Below are 23,681 nucleotides of genomic sequence, written 5' to 3' on the forward strand. Positions count from 1 at the left end.
CTAAAGCAATTATATGAAGCCAATAGAAATGTGGAAGTTTCACCAGCTTAGTATTGATGGGGTTCTATCTGACACACAGTTGACAAAGGACCACAGAGCAAACAGGAGACAATGAAATCACATTATGTAGTTCACATTGTAATGCACAATATTTTCCTACAAATACAATGAAATTCTATGCAGAGTTATTTCAGTCTGCCACCATTTAAATGATAGGGCACGAGAGGCTCTTAACATTAAGATGTCTTACATCCGAGAAAAGTACCTCCATTAGCACAAACGGGATCCAAATCCAAACTATTTCCACAAATCTTCACAGCTGAAACACCACCCAGAAATTGTGCATTTTATGCATCCTTCCTCTGCTTACACTCAAATCCTTCCTCAACACACAATTAATAATGGTGACCCAATTTATATTGGTTAAAAATAGACTTAATTTTTAAAAAATGTTTTACTCTAAAACATTTGTGTATCCTGTATCTATGAAGTGGTACAAGCCAATTCTACTTGAAGCAGTATGACAATAAAAAAGCAGAAAGCATGTTCTCCTCCAGTTCTAGTAATGCATGTAAACCCTTCCTGTGCACTCTAACTAAAATAAAATAATTGTTTCAGATCTTAAGCAAAGATCCTTACCTTCGTTGGTGGTTGCTGAGATACAGGTTTCCCACAACTATCAAAATCTCCAGAAAGTGCATCAATAGCTGCTGAGTCATCAGCTGGCTTCTGCAATTAAAAGAAAAAATTTAAAAACAAAACATTCCCCTAAGGTTAAAAAGAAAAATCCTGTTTTAAAAGTAACTTCTTATTTTCCAGTTTAAAAACAGCTGTAAACCAGGTTTATGGTATGAACTTAAATTGACAACAGTAGTGCCACTGAAATAATGGGTCTAATAGGCAGCAGCTTCATGTATTCCTAGAAATATGCAAAGCACATAAAATGGTCACAGAACTTCTTGCAAGCTCATCAGGCAGCTCCTACTATAAGTGAGGAGGGGGAATACTCAGTAATCGTGCAAACAAAAGATCCCACATTCTTGAAGTTACAAGTCAAAGATGTCAGGCAGCAGATGCTGGAGAAGACATTTATCTGCATGGGACCTCTGAAGAGCTGCTGACAGTTACAACTGTCAGATGGGCCAGTGATGTGATTGCAATAAGGCAGCCGCACATAGGTTTGCATTTGCCACCACCCACAGAGGTAACGGATAAGGAGAACAGGGGTAAGCACAGGATGAAATCATAAGGACTGGATGTGAACCCATTCATATTCTACACTGCCATGACCCATGAACAACTGGAATTCAACTCTGCATTCACTGTATAGCAATTTTTTTTTACCTTATCTTCTTTGGGTTTCTCACCATCCTTGCCTGTTGGCTTTGCAGGCTTGCCCTGAACAATAAAAGAGGAGAAGAGGTAGATGTGCACTGTTAAAAATCTATCATCTTTTCTTTCAAACCTTCCCATATCTTGCTTACACTATAAAACCCTAATGTGTCAGTCAATGGTAAAACTTGTTGCTATTAAGCATCAACCTCTAAGCCCATTTATTGACCTCCTGAAAACTCCAATTTAAAAACTGCTTTAAAGCGGCTAGTTAAAAATGAAATCAAACAATTTCCAAAAGTGAATGAAGCTATGAGAGATTTTCTCTCCAGGGCTAAATAACTGTTGTGGTTTCTGTAGTGTTTTCCAAACAAAAAGGAAGGCATCAAATATGTTATAGGGGCCCATACATAACTCTCACTATATACACTCTATTAGTTTGGTGTAGTGGTGAAGTGTATGGACTCTAATTTGGGAGAACTGGGTTTGATTCCCCACTTCTCCACATGCACCTGCAGAATGATCCTGGGTCAGTCACAGTTCTTGAAAGAGCTGTTCTCTCAAGAGCAGTTCTCAAACAAGTTCTCTCAGCCCTACCTACCTCACAGGATGTCTGCTGAAGGGAGAGGAAGGGAAAGGAGATTGTAAGTCACTCTGAGACTCCAAGTGAAGGGTGGGATATAAATTCAATCTCTTCTTCTATTAATATCAATGAGTTTGATTCAGAAAATATATGCTCACCTTCTCATCTGAGTCCAGAAGATGCCTATAATCAGGAGGGATTGTATCATCTCTCTCCCCAAGTTTGTCTTTATGTTCAGATTTGGCCTTTTCCTATTAAAGTGACAATACAATTAATAATTTTCTAGACCAGTCAATGCAAACAGTGTTTTTAGGCGGTGCTCTTTAATGTCCCTCCCCAGTAATGTAAGTACAAAATGGATTTTATTGGTGCCATATGTATAATAATAATAATAATAATAATTTTTTATTTCTATCCCGCCCTCCCCGCCGGGGCAGGCTCAGGGCGGCTCACAACATAAAACACACATTACATCAGTTATACTTATAAAATAGTTAAAACAATTACAGAATATTAAAATTAACATAACAGTATGGCGTTAAAACAGGTTTCAATAAATTTCAGAAGTAAAAACATTTCAGGAATAAAAGCATTTCTAGCAGCATATCTAGATTTGTCACAGTTTTTCGCTAGTTGAAGGCCATCTTGAAAAGGTGGGTCTTACAGGCCCTACGGAATCCCTCTAAACATCGTAGGGCCCTCACCTCCTCAGGGAGTTGGTTCCACAGTAATGGAGCAGTAATAGAGAAGGCCCGGTCCTGGGTGGCTTTCAGTCTGGCCTCCCTTGGCCCAGGGATATTCAACTGGTTTTTCCCAGATGAGCCTTATCATTACTGTATTTTAGGGATGTGTTCTCAAGGATCTACTCGGTCTGAAAATATACTATATTGGTATTTTTTGGGTCTACTTCAGCTTCCCAAGAAAATCCTGGATATATTTGGGGATTACCGGTAGATCTGAAAACAGCTGCTGCCTCTGAGCTGTTTGTGGGGACTCTACTGCAGTCCCTTTAAAGTTTAAAGGGTCAGCAGAAGACAGCCTGAGGATCAGCCATGCCAGGGAGAGCAGCCTGTTCCAGCAAGCTCAGGTTGGGAATGCCTCTTGTGCAGGCTGGTTAAAACCCAGCTGCAGGAGAACCCAGCTCCAGAAGCTGCTGTGCTGCAGGACAGCAATCTGCTAGCCATGGCACAGAAGATCCAGGAGCCAGCTTCTCCTGCAACATAGTTTAAACAACACTATAGTAGAAGCCATCCCAGCAAAGATCTGTGCGCAATGGGGAGAGACCTCCCTGTTGCACACAGATCCTGGGACCAGCTTCTGCAGCATGGGTTAAACTGTGCCATCCCAGCCAGGCTTATGTGTTGGGAGGAGAGACCTCTCCATGTCATGCAGATCTTGTGGCCAGGTTCTCCTGCAGCACAGTTTAAACCAGGTTTTTTTACTGGTATTTTTCTTCTCAAGTCTATTGGACCCAGAAAAATTTCAGGATTTCTGAAAAATCCTGGATTTGAATACCACACCAGTATTGGGATCTTGGATTTTCCAGAAATACTGATTTTTTTTCCTGATCCAATAGATCTGAACTAAAAAATGCCAATTAAAAATAACTGTGCACCCTTACTATACTTATAGCATTTTTTTTTTAAAAAAAAAACCCAGTGATTGAACTGGATGTTTAAAAGTCGGAACAGAAATCATATTACAATTTGTGTTTCATATATAAGCTAAACACAATTACTTGTTGTGTTATTAAGAGTAATGGAAACAATGACCCCTCTCCACTGTAAGCAGATTCTTGAGCACTTGAGAACATTCAAAAGAATATTCACTTTTGTAAAATTTCAGTTCTGCCTGCAGAAGTTACTGGATTCAGCAGTTCTCTTAAAATTAGAACAACTCATTTGCCCACCATACTGCTTTGCTGCCTTATGACTACATTCCACATATACAGAAACAGAAGCATATTTTTTAAAGCATGTGTCTATCACAGTTATGTTCTCAGCCCCCCTCCCTCTTTTTAGTTTAGGAAATGGGTGGAAGAATGCTATAGCCTGAGATGGCTTGCAGCATCATCAGGAGGGTATAACATCACAAAGTTGCTAACTTGTTTGCACAATAAGAGATACATAAAATATTATGAAATAATACTTTGGCACATTAAAAAAGACATTTACACAGCAAAATAAAGATTATTTAAACCGCTAGCCCTTTTTCAGGAAATGGGATTCTACAATTAAAAACATTCTGATGTTAAATATTTTGCAAATCTAACTATTTTAGGGGACTATAACCAATGTACACTTAGGATAAATTATTTAACTCTCAAAACTGATGTAAGGGTGAGGGGGAGTATGTCACGATAGCAAAGTCTTTGAGAAGCACCAGATAATCAGGCAGATCAGTGGCCTAAAAATCTCTTTTGAAAGCTTCCTCACCCTCCCCCCACTCAGATCTTTCAGCTTTCTATGCCCACATAGGAATGTGCAGGGAAACACCATGCCTACACACAGCCACATATGAAGCTGTCTTATATAGAATCATACCTTTGGTCCATCAAAGTCTACTCAGATTGGCAGCACTCTAGGGCCTCATCTACTGGCTGGTCCTTTTTAACTAGAGATGCTGGCAACTGAACCTGGGCCTTCTGCATGCGAAGCAGAGGTTCTTCCACTAAGCAACAGGCCTTCCCTTAACAAGACAAAAGTGCACAAAAAAGCTCTTTTCTCACCTTTACTTTATCCACAACTGGTTTATTTTCATCTGGGTCAGGTTCTCTTTGCCCCAGTGAGTCTGCAAGAAGATCTGCAGCATCATCAAGTTCTTTCCTACTCTACAGAGAAAAAAAACATGATCTCCTATAGTGTATACATACTAAAGATTATAGCAGTTACTAGATGCAGTAACAATGGTTTGGAAGTTACTAAAATATGGATAACCAGGTGAACTATCGGGGAGGAAGCAAGAGGAAGCACAATTACTTCTGCAGCTGGATTCTGCTCTGAAGGGACTACATCTTCCAGCAATGATAAACCATAACTCTATGGTTTATCAGGAGAAGTAATACCGGCAAGAGAGTGTTGGAATTAATTTCTTTGAAATTTATTAGGACTGGTGCTTCAACTGACAAGTTATCTGGGAATGGTATATGAAGACCACACCAGGGATGTATGAAGCTGTGGGCTGAAGAAGATCCATCACCAAAACTGGTTCCCTTTCGCTTCATTTTTTGGCACAGAAGAAAAGAAGAAGACTGCAGATTTATACCCTGCCCTTCTCTCTGAATCAGAGACTCAGCAGCTTACAATCTCCTATACCTTCTCCTCCCATAACAGACACCCTGTGAGGTGGTTGGGGCTGAGAAGGCTCTCACAGCAGCTGCCCTGCAATAGCTATGACTAACCCAAGGCCATTCCAGCAGGCGTAAGTGGAGGAGTGAGGGATCAAATCTGGTTCTCCCAGATAAGAGTCCGCACACTTAACCACTACACCAAATTGGCTCTCAAGAAACTCGCAAGGAATTTTCTAGTTGATGTCTTTGGGACTGAGATTATTAATATCAGTGCATTTATTTTGCTGAGAATATGAAAGACACTGTATATAATATATTTTTCTGTATTATATTATTACAAACTGAAATTGTGCTAATAGATTTGTTACTGAATAATTTGGATGGTGCTACACAGTTTATCTTTTTGGTACTGTTTGTTTAAACTGTGGTTCTGCTTTTTTGATGCAATGGTTACACACACAAATACTTAACATCTTTTCCTACAGAAGATTCACACTTAAAAGATCATAATCAGCAGTCTTTAAAAGCAGCAAGTGAATTAAAAAAGGATTTTAAGGACAGGGGGACGAATTCTGCAAGTCACAGGTTTTAGTCACAGGGAGTGAAGTGATTACACATTCTGCTTACCGGGACAGCTACTGGTGATGGAGCTGATGAATGAACTGAAGAAGCTGAAGCAGAAGAAACAATTTCTTCAGAAGGGGGCTTGCTAACAGTGGTAGGTTTCTGCAATAAAAATAATGTGTTCACAAGGCTATGTTAAAACTTAAGGTCACAAATAATAGGACAGAGAAAGACAGATGATCGAAAAATCACACAGGCACCAGAGACCACTTATTCCAGGCCAATGCTATATCAATTTGAGCTAGTCAAAGATTGCCATATGTCTGCATCTTCTGCAATTTTTCTTTACTAATCTAAACAGGGGAGGGATGGTGGCTCAGTGGTAGAGCATCTGCTTGGTAAGCAGAAGGTTCCTGGTTCAATCCCTGGCATCTCCAAAAAAGGGTCCAGGCAAATAAGTGTGAAAAACGTCAGCTTTAGACCCTGGAGAGCCGCTGCCAGTCTGAGAAGACAATACCGACTTTGATGGACCAAGGGTCTGATTCAGTATAAGGCAGCTTCATATGTTCATATGTTCAACAGTTGATCCAATAGCCCACAAGTGCTCCTCTTCCTTTCAAGACTGATCTGGCACCAAACTATGGATGGGCAGGGAACAGCACTGCCAGCAGCTAAAATCTGAATCTCCCTGGACTGCAGGGGAAAAGAGGATGCCGCTGGTTCTTGCCAAGCTACAATCTGCTTGATCCCCCCCCCCTTTTCTATATATAATTCCAAGCAGGAATTACACTGATTGCACAGATAGGGGAAGAAAGTGGCAGAAGAAAGGCTAGTGAGTATTTCTGTTTGTTACAGCAGGCAGGAAAATTTCCAGGCAGTCAAGCTGCATTTCCATCTCTCAGCCCCTTCCATCTTTCAGTGGTCCTAAGTGGCAGACCCCAATTAGGACCACTGAAAATGGGCACCTCCTATCATTCCTATCTTTTTAAAAAGTAGATAATGCATTTCCACTGCTGACACCACAATTTAACACACTACAACCAATGTCCCCTCTAAGCTGCAGAGTCTTGTGAGCAAAAATTCTACTTTGTGAGCTGCTGGTATTAAAGTTGTGAGCTACTGGCATTAAAGTTGTGAGCTACTGCATCAATTAGTATGCTCCAGGGCTATTTTTCCTCAGCTAAAAAAATGTGTGAGCTGGAGGCTAAAAATCTGTGAGCTAGCTCACGCTAACTCAGCTTAGAGGGAACTCTGCCTACAACTGATTTTTGTTATAACAGATATATTGATGTGAAATCTAGATCTTATTTTTGTTATTGAGGACATATATAGCAAATGACCATCCAATGATTCGAAATGTCATGTCTAGTTTAACAGTACCCACTAAAACATTTGGTTTAGATGATAAATGCAAGCTCCATCATTTATAGTTTCCAACAGTATAATTAAATGTCAGTGAACCAGAATCTCAGATCATTATATACTACTAACAATAGCCAATAGGTATTATACTGTGTCACTGGACATAAAGCCCAAATAAATTCATATTTTCCCACAAACTTACTTGAGGTTCAGCCTTTGATGCTGGTGCTGAAGAACAAGAAAAATCTTCTGACAAGGCATCAAGAAGCTCACTTTCACTGATGGGCTAGAAATCAAAAGAAATAAAAGCATAATACTAGTCTCTTCTCATCCTTTAAAAATAACTGGCAACTAAAACCAATATTTGATGTTCACATTTTTCAGTGTTAAAATGGGAGAAACAAATGAAGACTGGTGTGAAACAAAACTCCCATTTGTCTCTGCTTATTTTCTAGCAAAGGTGCCAAACTGTCCCATAAGAGAAGCCAGTAAAAATGCTACCATCTTGGATTCTCTCTCACATTCTCCCTGTATCAACAGAAGATTTAGAGAATTTACCAAAGGTGTTCCCTCAAAGGGAAGAGTTTTAAAAAGATTTCATCAAGTACATAAAATGTGAAAATCCAGTTTGACCTAATCCTTGGTTAGAATAAATTACTAGATACTCAGTGAACACATTTCTCTCTTTCTTTATTTGGAAAAAACCATCAGTAAAAAAAAAAAAGTATTTTAAAAAAGTGTCTAGCATGTTTTTCTACTTACTTGAGATTCTTCTTCAGGTTTTGGTAAAAGAGGCTTCCCATCTTTATCCTGTGGGGAAAAAAAATAATTGCAGTATAAATGTGTTATTGTCACTTATTATTACATTTCATTAAAAATTGTTCGGTGGCAAATTCAGACAGTTGACTTCCACTAATCACAGAATTCACAAGCGTAATAGGACATTACATAACCCTTCAAGCCAGATGTAATTCTGTACAATATATCCTTCAAAACCTCACTGGTTGAATTATCACTCTCACACAAAAAGTGTGTAAACAAACATTTAGTGCACAGTTTATAATAAGTCCATACAGCAAAATAATAGAATGAACATCCACAAGATGCTCCCCCAGACTCTTTTCTAAAGTCACGTGTCAGTGTGAGAAAAATACCCCTAATTCCAGAACGTCGTAGTCACCCTCTTGGTTGCCAGGGTGCCTGAAGACTCAACTCAGACACACCTACCAGGAGAATGTGGGTTTTGTCTACCAAACTGGAAGGGACTTATGAGTACTAACAGCCACAACATTGCAGCAGCACTCCATGTCTCTGGAGGATTGCTAACCAGGAGAACAGATGGTTTCCAGTCGCTCCGTGCGATCCCCATCTTGGCCTTGGAAGCGGAAGAAGATGCACCACCAGGAACGGTCCAGGCAAGCGGTTTCCAGCCTCAACCATAGAATCCATCTTGGGAGACTAACACCACCAGCAGCTGTCTTCCTGCAGTGCCAGAATCCATCACAGCAAAGCGGGAGGCTCACGTACTCAACAGATGTCACCTATACATAAGAGCCATCAAGCTTATCTTCGGCGTGGATCCTGCCAGACCGCCTAAGCCGTTGTCCAACGGAACTCAAGACAAAGACTGGTGCCAATAGAAGATCGAAGAGGAGGAAGAACATCTTCACCCAGAGCCAAGTTCCTTTGTATAGACCGAGTGTTACCTAGGTAGCAATTTGGCCATCTATTGTCCCCTTTTTAGATAAGTTTGATAGACTTAAGTACCCCCCTCACCTTAACAATTTTTCCCATTCTTTCCCTTAATGGTCATCTTGGAGCCTCCACCTTGGCCCATTGTTACCTGGAAGTCCAATCAGGTAACTAAGGTCAAGTCTGCTCATTGGCTAGCTATGAGCATCCAATCAGGGACCGCCAATTAACTGGCTATTGGCTACTGCAGAAGTCCAGCCCTTATGGTCACTGCAGAGCCTCCCCTTTATCTGAGGTCATGTACCAGGTGACCACTGTCACCCGCCCCTGTACCTCACATCCCCTAAGGGCTCAAGGTAGTCCTTATAACCTGTGACCCAGCTCCCCACAGGTGTGCATCTAGCAGTACCCCAGTTCCGCTGTTTAGATACATCCCCGATTCCTGATCAGTTGAGGGTCCCCTCCCCCTAGTCCTTGTTCGTCGCCATTGGAGCCTTCCTTGAGACTATGATCGGTAATTATCACCCTGTTTGTCCATCCTTGTGTTGTCTCTGAATCTCTCTCTATTTTTCTTAGGACTGTATGTATGTTTTATGAGTTTATTTTCTTGTGTGTGTGCCTATATTTTTCTGGAATACATTCTAATTGTTTTTTCTTAATTAGTGTCCCTGGTAGTTTTAAGCAACAATTTCTGGACGTGTATCCTGTATACATAGATTAAAAGATTCTTTTTAAGCCAGGTGCCCTCCTGTCAATTCCCCAACCTTGTTTTGAGGGCATTTTGGCTTGCATCAGAGGCACTGCCTTCAGCCGCTTCTTGCAGTTCAGAATCTGGGCGGAGACAAGGGCATCATTCTGCACAACTTTACACAAAGAGTTCAAAAGACCGTATTTCCTGTATTGCCTACGGTTTCGTTGGTTTCACCCTTTATCAGTCTTCTCTCAATGCTGCTTTAACTGGACCCACAGTACAAAGAATTCAATCACGGATCAACACGTACATGCTCAAGTCTCTGCTACCAGTTCTCCCTAAGATCCGTGCACGAAGTACTGAACCTTGGAATTCCCCGCAGACCTCGGGTTCGCCGGGCAACAGGCACAGACTTCAAGCTGGGTGAGGGAGTTAGCCAAAGGTTTTATAGTGGAACCGCATTCTTGGATCTCCTTAGATCATTGATCCCTGGGTATCGTGTCCATGATTTGCAAATTTATACAAGAAATTTATCCAAAATTCTGCAGGAAGGATTAGAAAGCACTGAATCATCTCTCTTTAGCTTGCAAAAAGAAGTTGACAGCATATCCAATGTTGTGCTTCAAAATTGAAGGGTCCTGGATCAATTGCTCTCAGAACAGGGTGGAACCTATGCCTACCTTGAAGAAGACTGTTGCTTTTACGTTAATGAGTCAGGCCAGATCCTCACAGGTGTAAAGACCTTGAGAGGCCTGGTAAAAAGAGCAAAAAGCAATGATAAAGTCTTTGATTCAGGTGGAGACTTGTTCAAATGGTTAACCAGCTGGCTTCCGAATCTCAGCTGGTTGCGAGAAGGATTTATAGTGTTCATTATTTTGATCTTGATTTGCATTGTGTTTTGTGGATGTGTCTAATGCCTCCCTGGATGTGTGCATGTCTTGAAAAGGAGTTTCAAGAGTTTGAACTTCTCACATGAGAAGGTGATAGTTGACCCTGTGTATGAAGTAATGCTATCTAACTGTTTGAAATATTTGAAGGATCAGGCTACGCCGTGATAAATCAGGCTACCCTGAAAGGGGGGAATGTGGCAGGTGTTAATTAGGATTGAAAATAAAAATTGGCTATTGATTAATAAAGGATTGGAATTAAACTGATAAGGCCCAAAGGGGGGGGGGGTAGAGAAGAGCTTAGCTAAAAGAAAAAGTTTTAAAATACAAAATGTTTATGCTTCAATGTGAAATCTCTCTGTACCTAACTAAAGGATGTGATCCATGACAGGATGTGGGAAGCTTAGATGCATAGTGCACAGCTGGGTCTAAACATACTGATCTTGCAACATGAGCGCTTGCTTGTGGTCTATGCTTGTAGTCTATGCTTGCTTGTGGTAACGATATGAAGTATGGCAACCCAGGAGCTTTCTCCGGGAGACGCTCCTGGAGACGTCCCCAAAGATGCTGTTTATTTCACCGGAAAATATGATGAAACTTTGCTGTATGCCATGTATGGAAAGTACCTGAAATGCACCAATCCTGCCTAGTCTAAGAATTGAAGTGTTTCCCGTGTGATGATCCTGTTGATGTAATGAATTTGCTAGTATAAAACCTTACGTCCTTTGTAGCAAATATAGTATATAGTATTTGCTAGTATAAAACCTTATGTCCTTCCTTGAAGCGTTGTTCAGACTTATATTTTGACATGAGCCACAGGTCTGAAACCCATGCATGCATGTACTTCAATAAAAAAACCCTGTTTTTCCTGATCCTGCCTCTGGCCTGGTATGTCACTGAACCAACCAATTGCATATTAAAGTGGTCTTTACTGCTACATTTCTTTGGTGCTTGTAACTGGATTAAGGGAGGACCTTATCCCTGCTAATTAGCCCCAGCCAGCCATAGGCTGGTTGCTGGGGGAGACCAGAGGTCAGGTAGGAGCTCATGGCCTGCTTTTGGCTGACCGTCCTCTGTCTACCCTGTCTCCTGCTACAAAGCTTTGTTTTTTTCTTCTCTAACTGACTGCAGACAAATTGTTCTAGCTAGTCCTGGAATCCTGGTGGGACAACAATGGGGTCTCCCCACTCATGGCTTCCCCCCTGGTGGGGCACTATTGTCTCCTGCATTGAGAAGGCCTGGTGGGCTGATCCTGGCTGATCAGTAGAGGGTGCAGCCTTGACGCCAAAAAATACCCTGCTTCTTCATGATCCAAGCCAGGAAATTCGCGACCCATGGTTTTCTCCAGGAGCTCTGCTGCAGCAAGATGCCTAGGCAAGTAGGGACTTCCTACTCCACTGCCTGGGGATCACCTCCCCCAAATTTCCCTCAAAGGAGGTCCCATGGTTGGAGACCCCAGCTGCAGATGTTCCCATGACTGAAGCAGCAGGCAAAAGGAAAACAATCTCAGGAATACGCCAGAACAAACATTTGTTTCTTCTTTAAACAAAGGAAAAGACACTCACATGGAATGAGAAAAACAAAGTGCAACCAAAGGGGCTGCTTAAAAGAAAATCTCAGGAGCTCTCTAAATACATTGCTCCCGCAGGCAGAGGCAGGAAAAAGACTGAGGGTGAGGTGGGCTCCTACCCCCCGCCCAGATGGGAAGTGCAATCTATTTCCTGCCTCCAGGGATTGTGGGAAGAGGAACCCAAGTGTATCAGAGTGTCCTCCTCCCATCAAGACAGAAGAAAAACACAAGCCAGTTATTTGCTTAAATAAATGCTAGATTAACACATACTAAATCCACAGTAAATTCTATTTGATGTCCGAAGTGTACAGAGATCTTAATACAATAAAGAAGCCAAATACTTCTACCTGATCAACAACCAGAATTCACAGGGAGGCTCATCAACATTGAGATAATACATTTAAACACACACACACTGGCCACAGCACATTCCAGAACCAATTTACCTTTGCTTCAATGAATCTATAATCAGGGGGGATGGTTTCTTCATCTTCCCCAAGTTTGTCATGCTCTTTTTGCTTTGCTTTTTCCTAAAGAGCAAAAGGGAACAGTTATATGGATTCAGAATAGTGTATTTATAATACAGTAGCCAAGCATACAAAAGATTGAGTCATTTCCTTTTCATCTGATAGCACTGAATTTCTTATTAAGTAAAACCAAGCACAGTTTATGTTACTTTTAGAAAATACTAACAGCTTGAACAGCAGACATATTTCTTGAACTGGAGAAGTGAGCTCACAAAAGCTCACATCCTGCCATAATGTTGTTGGTTTTTTAGTCTTTTAAGGTGCTACTGGATTCTCGCTATTTTCTACTACTCAGGACTTTTTTGTAGAAAAAGCCTAACAGGAACTCATTTGCATATTAGGCCACACCCCCTGACACAAACATTGTTTAACACTGGGCTATTCTGTAGAAAAAGCCCAGCCGGAACTCCTTTGCATATTAGGCCACACCCCCAATGCCAACCATTGTGTTCCTGTGCATTCCTGCTCAAAAAAAGCCCTGCTACTACTACAGAAAGACTAACACAGCTACCAATCTTGATCTATTGCCATGGAAACACCCCCTGTGACAGATGGAGGAGGAAAAAGCCACCCACAACAGAGGAGCCGATGAGAGCAGGGTTTCAACAACCAAAGGGAGCTGTGGGTGTGGTTTAAATTAAGATCTGACAGTTGGAGGTGGTCAGTTAAATATGAGAATTGTTAGAGGATGAGAGGACCTTTAACAGAAGTAAGGACCTGCACAGAGATCAGATTTTATTAAGTCTTCCTATAGTCTGGATAATGGAGTGCATAAAATGTTACTGATTTGCAACCAGGATGCTGTTTCTGCTTCCAACAACACTGTTAAAGTCTGACTGGCAAGGGTCCCTCTTCTTCCTTGGCATGTGCAGCTTGAATAAGACAGTTCATATTTTTCAAAATGTTTATATTTACTTGTTTTTGTGTTACAACAAATAAACTTATTTCCCAAGAACAGAAAGAAAAGCTATCTTGTTTCCATTCAATTTACTCCCTTCCTCTGGTGCACTGTTTTATAAGCAAGCGAGGAATTCTATCCCAGAACCATTGTTCCCACTGAGATTCCCAATACAAAGGGAAGGCAAGTCACAAATTCCTGGATTGATACTGAGTAGGCCGGTTTAGGATTGCACTTTTTATTAACTAAAACAGTGATGAAGTGAAGCCCAAGAGTGATAGACGGAAAATAATAATGCACACAAGGCCAAGTGATATTACCTTCACTTTATCCACAGCTGGCTTTTTTTCTTCTAGATCAGGCTCTTTCCCCCCTAGACTTCCAGATAAGGCTTCCAACACATCATCAGGTACACGTGCACTCTACAAATAACATTATTTTATACCAGATCAGTGTTATTAGATCACACTGGAAGGCAAATTCATAAACAATTAACCTCAAACCAGATGATACATTAATATTTTGATATATAAAAAATGGAATTTAACTAGAATACCCTATAACGAGTTATAAAGATAAGTAGTCTAGAGATGCTGTGATCTGTGAAACAGATGAAATAAATGCAACTTTTCTCACCCTAGCCCATTAAAAACAAACTGTATATTTTCACACAGTTTCCATTACGTTTCAGTTGAGCTTCATCAGGGGGGGAAATACATCCAGAGGACTGTAGCAACAAAAATTAAATACATCCAACACAGAGAGCGCAATCCAGAAGGGGGGGGGGCGCGGAAAATCTTTTAGGAGCAGACAAGCTGCTACATGGGCACAGGAAGGGCTTATGCCAACATTCGACCGGCACTGCCACAGCAAAGGAGAGTTCCGTGGGCGGGGGGCCGCCCGAGCATCGCTCCATCTGAGGGCAGTGGCACCTGAGGACTGCGCCCGAGCGTGGGCAGAAGTGAGGCAAAGCGCGGCGTTCAGGCAGAGGAAGGGGTGGAGTTGGGGGCATGGTCAGGATTAGGCAGCTTCCTGAGCAGCTTGGCCCATGACACACACCCCCGAGAGGCGTAACTTTACGCCTGCAAAAATGGCAGCATGCCCCATAGGCACTCGTTGAAACCAAAAACAAAGGTCGCCTCTGCGGAAGCTCGGAAACCCCTTAAGGAGCGCCGTGATTGCCTCGCCAATCCCCTGCGCCTTGGGATGACGAGCCCCCTTCCTAGCACCCAATCACGGTCTCCCCTGTCCTAGAAATACTTCTGCTATGGCCTCGCACAACTGAGTTGTTAGGGAGAGGCGGGCATGGCGGGAAACTCTGCCGGTGAGCTCGGCCATACAGACTTAGAGTGAGGGACAGGCAGGCACATTGGCGACAGGTTTTGTACCTCGTGGTTGCTTTGATAGTATGTGACTTGCGAGGGGGAGGGAGAAGCGACTCCCCTGGTGCTAATTGCTCTTGTTTCCAAGGCTCCACAGGTTCCGGGCTCCCGGAGGCTCTGCATGAGAGGACTGTCGCCCATGGCTGGGTAAGTTCCATTGTCCCTTCCCCTCCCCTCGCTCTCAACCGCTCGGTGTGCAAGCATCTCTGGCACTTGAACCAGGCAGTGGGCTCCGGCAGGGGGCATCTGCTTACCTCACTTCCTTGTGCTGCCGCCTACTCCCTTCCCTTAGTCTTCCCTCTGCCACGTTCCCAACCCCTGGAGGGGCACGGGGCATGTGTGCGTGGCAGCTGCCCCATTGAGGGGAGGTGGGTCAGAGACTGTCCCTTTAAGAGAGCGCCCGGCTGCACCGCAGCCTGCTCTTCCAGCTGCCACCCCTGCAGGTGCTCTTGATCTCTTTCTCTGTTTTGCAGGTGGGACTCCAACACAGAGGCTTCCACATGTGCCGTTCCACCTCCGCCCCCCCCCACTCCCTCAGCTGCTTCTGCCTGCCGCTTGGAGTGGAGCTCCGCCCACAGCAAGACTGCCCAGCACGCACCAGAGAAACTGCTGAACTCTGTTCCAGAAAAATAAAATCTGAGCTGTGCCTTCTGTTGTCTCTCCTGCTTGGCATATGCTGTGTGTTCCCAGGGCAACCCCCCCTCTGTCAGTGGCCTCTCCGAGGGAGCGCCTGGGAGGGTGGGCAGACTTGGTTCTTGGGGGCGGGGAATGGGCTATGAGCCGCCATGCTGACCCCCACGTGGCTGGACAGGGGAGGGGGGGATGCCGCCCCTCAGCCTGCCTGGGCTGATGGCCTACCTGACTGCACAGGGCTGCTGTGTGCTGGGCACTTAGGGTAGGGGAGTTGCTGAAATGGATGCATGACCAGTGGCTCACACTCTGAGATCTGCGGCCCCCAGGGGAGGTGTTCCTTGCACATAGCGGGGGGCGGCAGCAGGGCAACACCAGGGGGGGGGCTCTGGGTGGTGGTGTCTTTTGGACTTGGTCTGGCCGCTCCCAGACACACATTCCAGCCGCTGTCTAGGACAGGGAACTCCTGTACTTGGCACTTCCTCCTTGTCTGCGCATGCCCGACTGCCAGCCTGCCGTTGGCAGGGTTTCTGACAGTGGGAGGGAATGGGGGGATTGACGGCCTCTCAGGTGCGGTCTTTCCGCTCCCTTGCCCGGTCACGTGCAACGGGCTGGCCAATCCCGTGGTCCCATGCGAGCCTGCGCCTCCCCCACCCCCGCCTCGGCAGAGGGCCAATGGTCTGTGCCTGGGCGGAATAACCATGGCGACGGGTTCTCTCTCGCTCGTCAGGCCCCTCTTCCCTCTCCCAGTGTGGCGTACCGTCTCCCCTTTGGAAGCCAACGAGCAGCGCCATAGATCTGCCCATGCCTCAGCGGCTGCCTGCCATGTATGTCTGGATTGGGCTGTAAATGTGCAGAGGCACAGAAAATCTACAATCTACTCTTCTTAGGGAGAAGAACCGTCAGATGAATTGAGATTGAGATGATTCATTCCTATTCTTAAAACAGTCCTTTGGCCCATCAATGTTAACTCTCTTAATTGATTACTCACTGGAGAAGTTGCCAATGGAGCTGAAGACTGAACAGAAGAAACACAAGTTGTGGATATCACCTCTTCTGTAGGAGGTTTTTTTGGTTCAGCTGATGAAGGCTTCAGAAATAAGATAAAGCGCGTTTTTGTAACCAGGTTTATTGTTATTCAGCATATGTCTTTATGAACCTGACAGATCATGATTAGAATTCTAGATATTAAAATTATCTGTAATTATTACCATTTTAAACCATCCTTCTTCCAATGAGCTACATGGGTCCCCCATCTTCTATTTTATATTACATGCGCAATCTCTTGAACATGCTATCTTAATATTTTAAGCATATCTTGTTATGTTAGAATTAGTTCTATTTTCCATTTCTAAGCACTACTGTATTCAGTTTGAGGTATACTTTCAGTTTTAATAGTACACAAACACATGTGCTGCTGGTGGTGCTGCCCCATCCTGCTCCCACATCTGCATCAATTTCTAATCTTTAAGAGATTACTCACTGTAGAAACTACTGATGCAGCAGAAGATTGCACTGGAGGAACAGCAGTAGAATCATCCACTTTTTCTTTAGGCACTTTTTGGGGTTCAGCAGCTGCAGATTTCTGAAATGAAACAACTAGTAAGTTTTGATGTCAGTACATATTAATACTATGAGCATTAACCTTCAAGTCTCTACTCCCACTGTGCTGCCACATAAGCCCCTCCTTAATTTATGATGCACATACAATATAATGAAATATCCTGGATTTTAATTGCCCCTTTCTGAACAAAACAAACAAAAAAATCAGCAAAAGCTCACCTCAGTCACATTAGTAGGTTTGGATGGTTTTGTTTTTTCTGCAGGAGGAGCAGGACAGACAAAATCTTTGGAAAATTCATCAGCTAGATCAGATTCACTAACAGGCTGTGAACAAAATTTTTTTGATAAATTGCTACTTAAAAATATAATATGAGTAATTTATTAATTAGCATTGGTTAAGGAATCTACAAAAGAAACTTGGAGCAAAGCACCTAGGTGTAATACAGTTGGATCTTTACTTGCAATGCTAAGCATCAGGTCTGTATTTCTCAGTACTCCATTGGGGAATGCATACACAACACCAAATAGTAACTCTGTGCTGTCACCCTGGGCTGCACCATCTTTTTAGGGAACTTCTGGTTCCCTTCTCTCTAGGGATTTAGAACAACCAGAGAAGGGATTAGCACTGGACAAACTGACTGCACCAGCCATCAGGCAGCTACTCCACATCTGTGAAAATCAACCCCCAAGGAAAAAGCTTGGCTATATTTTGAAATATTCTGTGCAGACAAGAAAATTAAAGTATGCTCTGCGGTGATCCCATAAAATAACAGGAATTTTGTAACATTTGAAACAAAGACCAAATGTAAAAAGGTGTGCACTGCTAGCATAGCAAAAAGGCTACCCTACATAACATTAGAGAGTGCACCTCTGGGCTTAGATTTTGGTCTGTAGGAGAAGTCTAAACCAAAAGGGGATTAACTAATCTTATCTAAAAATTTGCTTCTGTATCTATGTTCCTTTAACTACACTTAACCACAAAAATACAAAAGAATTTGTAAAATTTAATTTCACCGCTTGATTCAACTTCACAACTTCAACATTTCACATATTAAGGAATTAAAATCAAATAAGTATTGACCTTAGGTTTTTCTTCAGGTTTTGGCAACAAGGGCTTCCCATCTTTATCCTAAATAATTTTAAAAAGGAATAAATTGCATAATTGACAACAGCAATTTTATGAAACTTTGTCAGTGTTTAAGTTTATTATGTATAAGATTTAATAAAATAAAAAACAACCATGGTAGCGCAATCTTAAACATGGTTAGATCCATTTTTATTACACTCACTGACTTCAACAGACTTAGAAGGAATGCATTGTAAATCTTCCCCACAGTTAATCCAAGGAATAAATTATCTTTGAAATGCCACTGGAATTAGGCTAAAATTGTATTTATTGTATGTGTGTCACATTTCTTGCCTTTTAAAAAAAGTGTTGAAAGACAACGAAGTCTCAACTGTGCATCTTTCTAATATTGAAATGATCTGATGCTAAACAGAAAGCTTCAGTGTCAGACTAGGTTTCAGAAGCAGATTCTGCCCAACAAATTTCTGAAGCCCAAACTACATATTAGACAGGAACAAGCGGGGGGGGGGGGGCTTGCAGGGGGCACCTCATTTCCCCTATCCTACTATTTCCTCTTGCTTTTTACTGAAAGCCCCCATATACTCTCCCCTTTCTCCCTGTGTCCTTTTCTCTTTCCTATCCACCAGCCAGCTTCCGTTTATCTACCGTGTCTTCCATCTTCCCTTCCCCTGGTAGTCTCTTCCCAGAAAACCTTGGCTGGGTTATATAGTGCCAGACCCAAGTGGGAACTTGCAACAGGCACATCTCTTTTCCATGCATCCCCCTCCCCAAACTATGTCCAGGCCAAACTGCAGCTCAACAGCCATGTGCAGCTCTTTCACATATATTGTGTGGGTTCCAGAGATCAAGGAAGAACTTAATGCAGCAGTCTCAAGCAAGCATGCTTAGCATCAGTACCTCAGTCAGCCTCAGAGCGCTGACTGAGGTAGGCAACTATTTCTGCCATGTGTGAAGCGGGGAAGGATGGGGAAATAGGAAGGCTTGTAAGCTCTTCTCCACCACCACAGAGGACTCCCAGGCACATAGAGTGGGGAAAGAGAGTGCAAGAGCCAAGGGAGATACTGGAAGGAGGGACGGAATAAAAGAAGATGGTAAAGGATTCCCCCTTAGTTTCATAGCTCTTGTAGGAGCTGTATTATTATTATTATTATTTACTAGCCTTGGTGTAAAGAGATATGTATAACGATGCAAACAGTGATCAGTGATTTATATGTTACATGTGTGTTTCCTTCTTCCTTTGTTGCAAAAAATAATTCCCTATGCTGGTCTTTACAACACAACCTTTAAAAAAAAATCTTTCTAGCATGGTTGTGTTGTAAAGTGCTTACATATGTATTTTATCTTTCTGTGCAAAGAGTTTTAATAAAGACTTTTAATAAAGACATGTGTGTAATATTTGTTCATGTCTTGTGCTCTCAAACTTCTGACATCTATTCTATGTGGCTCTTACATTAAGCAAGCATTAATTGCGTCCAACCAATTTCATTTCCTTTCATTTGACTTATACTCAGGAAGAAAAGCAGAATTCATAGCATATGTAATGAAAACTTAAGATAAAAAATTACCATAGCTGGTTTTAACCTGTATTCTGGAGGAATGGCATCATCTCGTTCACCAGGCTTCTTTTCTTTCTTTTCTTTGGCTTTTGGCTGAATAAAAAGCCATCACAACATATTAACATGGGATTTACCATGCTGGAGCATACCAAGATCCACCCAGTCTAGTATTCTGTCTCCGCACTAACCAACTAAATGTTAGGAATAACCCTTGGGCTGTTCCTAGCATTTCATAATCATATGCATACTTGCTAAAACTATGGTGCTTCCATTTTTTAGTTATCGTAACAGCCATTGAGATTATAAAAACTGATGGGCAATAGGTTTTTCTAAAGACAATCACAGTATGTTGTGGAGTTCCTTGCTCAGTTCTATTAACATTCTCCATAAAATGCATAATTGTAAAATCTTTTGTCATTTTCTTTTTTATAAACTAAACCAGATACATATTACAGAAGTAATAGCTGCACCAGCTGACAATAAAAACAAGAGTTCTTTATACAACTATAAAAGGAATGCTTTTATTCTCAGAAATGGCCTAATGCATTTCAGCCTTTGTATAACAGCCTATTTAATAGGGAACCAAATTATCTGAAAAGAATAACCATTACTGAAGGAATGATAAAGGAAAGATACCTTTCAAAAAACTGACAAATCTCAATGCACTGGGCTAATTTTGAAAATAGAGTATTTCTTTACAGAATGTTCTGAATATTTTAATTTAGTTTTTATTATGCACACTAAGGATGTAATCTAGCCAGAGTTAAGTACTTTTAAGTTTCATGGCTTTCAATTACAATACTTAAAGCATATACAAAACTCTTCCATTGTAATCAATTGGGCAGACACATTTCTAACTACCACTGATTCCAAAAGAGTTAGACACATGCTAAAATTCTATCACCTGAAACACAGGCAGTTAAAAGTACTCAGGATTGGCTAAATCACACTTATGGTACCCTTCGGCTGTACATATCCATGTGGCTATAGTATCAGTGCTTCTACTATTACCACTATCAACCAGTTATTTATAGAACACATTAAATAAATTAATTAAGTGGTCTGTTGACAATTCTTATGATGTGATTTCTTTTTGTAAGGATAATCCCGAAGTTCTGTATGTGCACACATATACCTTATCACTGCAAAGATGTTACACTATGTTTCAGTAAATACATATATACACACACCATTAACTATTTCCACAGACTTTACCATGCACTATGGACTACAGGCATTTTTTTACTTGTATTTACAGTGAATCAATACCTCTTCAACTTCCACGATGGAACTGAGGTCTACTTCAGGCTCTGGTTCTGGCATGCCAAGTGTATCTACAAGAGCATCCAGGGCACTACCGCTGATTTCCTCCTGCATTTAAAAAGTATAATAACATCATGTATTTCAGAAATAACAGAATGTCTGCATCTCTCACAGTGTATTTTTAGAACTGAGGCTGTGGTCCTAAGAGCACCATTTAATTTTCTTAAACAAAACAAGCACCTAAACTACACGCTATAATCCAGGAAAGGCAGCTCAAAAGAAATGTTACTATGTAGAGAGGGTGACTAATTATTATTTTCCTATTAGGCAGCATGCCATAACAATTCACGTAAAAGCAGTATTAAGCCTCACTTTTAGTTAGACTGTCTGCTGAATCCCACTGGTAAGGCTAGGTTATTTTAGTAAAATTAAAGCCACCCTGCGTCTGAAACTCTGGCCTCTTCTTTATTTGTTGCCTGTAGCCTAAAAGCTCAACCCCCCCCCCCCCCAAAAAAAAAAAAACCCCAAGGGATCTGCGCCAGACACAATCCCTGAAGCTACATCTAAATGTGAGCTGCACCCTTGCATTAATTTAATTTGGGAGGGGGGGAGAGAACTTTTCATGAATTGTCTCAGTACTTTCTGTATTCTGGTAACAACAGAGATGGACATCTTTTACCAAATATTCTTTCACACTTGTATAACAGGTTAATCTATCATACAGCTCATCTAAATATATCAGGCAGCAACAAGATGGACTAGCTCATAACAAACACAAACACCAGTACAAAGGAAATACAGAGTCCATGCTAACACCCAAGCCATTCACAATTAAGGCAAGCGCGGACATGTTTTCCAAATAGAGAAAAGGGGGGGGGGGACATCTTTCAAATAACAAGGAAATGAAATCATATTCCACATTCAAAAGCTCTTGGGGAAATAAATCAATCTGGATTTTTAGAAATTGCACTTGCTTATGAGGCTATACACAGAGTGCACAGTTTAGGTTTTAAAACATGTATGAGCACAGTATTTTTTAAAGGTTGTAACAGAACTTGAAACTTGTTAAAACTTGTAACCTGCACTGGATAATTGAAGTTATTATTGAAGCCAAATGAAGTTATTTTACTATGACTAGCTAATTCAGAGAATACAACTTTTAATCTATAATCATTAGCTTGTCAACATCCAGGGGAGAGGGCAGCAGATTTCCCGGAATTGCAACTGATCTCCAGACAGACTATAGATATCAGTCCCCCCTGGAGAAAATGGAAGCTTTGGAAGGTGGACTCTGTGGCAGTAGATGCAGCTGAAGTCCTTCCCCTTCCCAAATCCTGCCCTACAGGCTCTACCCCCAAATCACCAGGAATTTCCCAAGCAGAAGCTGGCAAACCAAAAATATCCAGCCTTCCTTCCAATAGGAAGGGAGGCAAAGCGAAGCCAGCGAGCTGGCACACAACTGCTGGCTTCACTCTGCTTCCCTTCCAATTGGAAGGAAGGTGAAGCAAAACCAGGCAGCTGCTGTGGGCATTTGCCTAGGGCACCGGGAGGGGGGGGGAGCACCCAATTTGGCGCCCCCCAGCCTGGTGCCCTAGGCAAAGGTGCCCTAGTGGAAAGGCCAGCCCTATATCCAGGTCACAAGAATCTGCATGCTATGTGCACACACGCTTTTGCCGCCGCATTGGCAATTTGACAAAGAGGGAACTGAAGGAGATAAATGAGATGTGAGTACACATTCTCTTGCAGCATGAATAGCTTAACCCAACAGATTTCACATGTTTTTGACTAATTCATATGGCTTCTTCTCTGTACAATTTAGTATATTTCTACTCCGCCCATTACTCGTAGGGCTCAGGGCAGAGTACAACATATGATAAAACAATAAAATACAATAAAAACATTCTATAAACAGACAACTCAACAGCACTCAGATTACTATGTCATCACATATTGCCCAGACTAGTCATCACATATTGCCCAGACTAGCCATCTCACATGATATCTCACAGAGATAGCAGTTTTTATTCCATTTCTAGCACAGATGACAGTGCTGGCCGGGGAGGCCAACCTGATCAAGAATAGATGCCCACAGCCTCAGCTAAAAGCCTGGCGGAATAGCTCCATTTTACAGGCCCTACAGAAGGCTAATAAGCCAGGTAGGGCCTGGATCTCAATAGGGAGCTGATTCCACCAGGACGAGGCCAGGACTGAAAAAGCCCTGGCCCTAGTTGAGCACCTCTTGGGCCAGGGATGAAGAAGACAAGACATTGGATTTATATTCTGCCCTCCACTCAAGAGTCTCAGAGCCGCTCACAATCTCCTTTACCTTCCTCCCCCACAACAGACACCCTGTGAGGTGGGTGGGGCTGAGAGGACTCTCACAGCAGCTGACCTTTCAAGGACAACCTCTGCCAGAGCTATGGCTGACCCAAGGCCATTCCAGCAGGTGCAAGTGGAGGAGTGGGGAATCAAACCTGGTTCTCCCAGATAAGAGTCTGCACGCTTAACCATTACACCAAACTGGCTCTCTAATGGCTAACAGATGTTGGGAGGTTGAACGTAACAACCTCCTGGGCATATATGGAAGGAGATGATGTAAGAAAAAGCCCCCTACTTTTCATACACATGGACATCGTGATCACCAGTATGGTTGCCAGGGTGCCTGGAGTTTTAACTCACTCACATCTGCTCTAAGAAGTGGACTTTGCCCACCGTTTCTAAGGCTTACGTGGATATTATAAGCCTCAGCTTTGCAGCAGCATTCTACATCTCTGGATGGGTGTTAGCCAGAACTACAGACGAGCT

At 42.4% G+C, this 23,681-nt stretch overlaps 1 protein-coding gene across 7 annotated transcripts in view; it reads right to left on the reverse strand.

Annotated features, from left to right (window-relative positions):
- CAST (calpastatin) overlaps nt 1-23,681 on the reverse strand; it is a 92,891-nt gene that overhangs the window by 4,835 nt on the left and 64,375 nt on the right. For all 7 annotated transcript variants that reach the window (XM_060235658.1, XM_060235656.1, XM_060235659.1 and 4 more), the window contains 15 exons: nt 20,883-20,984; nt 19,623-19,706; nt 18,052-18,099; nt 17,190-17,294; nt 16,891-16,992; nt 16,399-16,497; nt 13,716-13,817; nt 12,417-12,500; nt 7,893-7,940; nt 7,333-7,416; nt 5,832-5,930; nt 4,644-4,745; nt 2,074-2,166; nt 1,345-1,398; nt 640-729 (listed from right to left, as the gene is read on the reverse strand). In XM_060235658.1, the coding sequence (XP_060091641.1) occupies nt 640-729; nt 1,345-1,398; nt 2,074-2,166; nt 4,644-4,745; nt 5,832-5,930; nt 7,333-7,416; nt 7,893-7,940; nt 12,417-12,500; nt 13,716-13,817; nt 16,399-16,497; nt 16,891-16,992; nt 17,190-17,294; nt 18,052-18,099; nt 19,623-19,706; nt 20,883-20,984 (1,296 nt within the window). The remainder of the gene's footprint in view (nt 1-639; nt 730-1,344; nt 1,399-2,073; nt 2,167-4,643; nt 4,746-5,831; nt 5,931-7,332; nt 7,417-7,892; nt 7,941-12,416; nt 12,501-13,715; nt 13,818-16,398; nt 16,498-16,890; nt 16,993-17,189; nt 17,295-18,051; nt 18,100-19,622; nt 19,707-20,882; nt 20,985-23,681) is intronic.

The sequence above is a fragment of the Heteronotia binoei genome, chromosome 4 (assembly GCF_032191835.1).
Source record: "Heteronotia binoei isolate CCM8104 ecotype False Entrance Well chromosome 4, APGP_CSIRO_Hbin_v1, whole genome shotgun sequence".
NCBI classification, from domain to species: domain Eukaryota; kingdom Metazoa; phylum Chordata; class Lepidosauria; order Squamata; family Gekkonidae; genus Heteronotia; species Heteronotia binoei.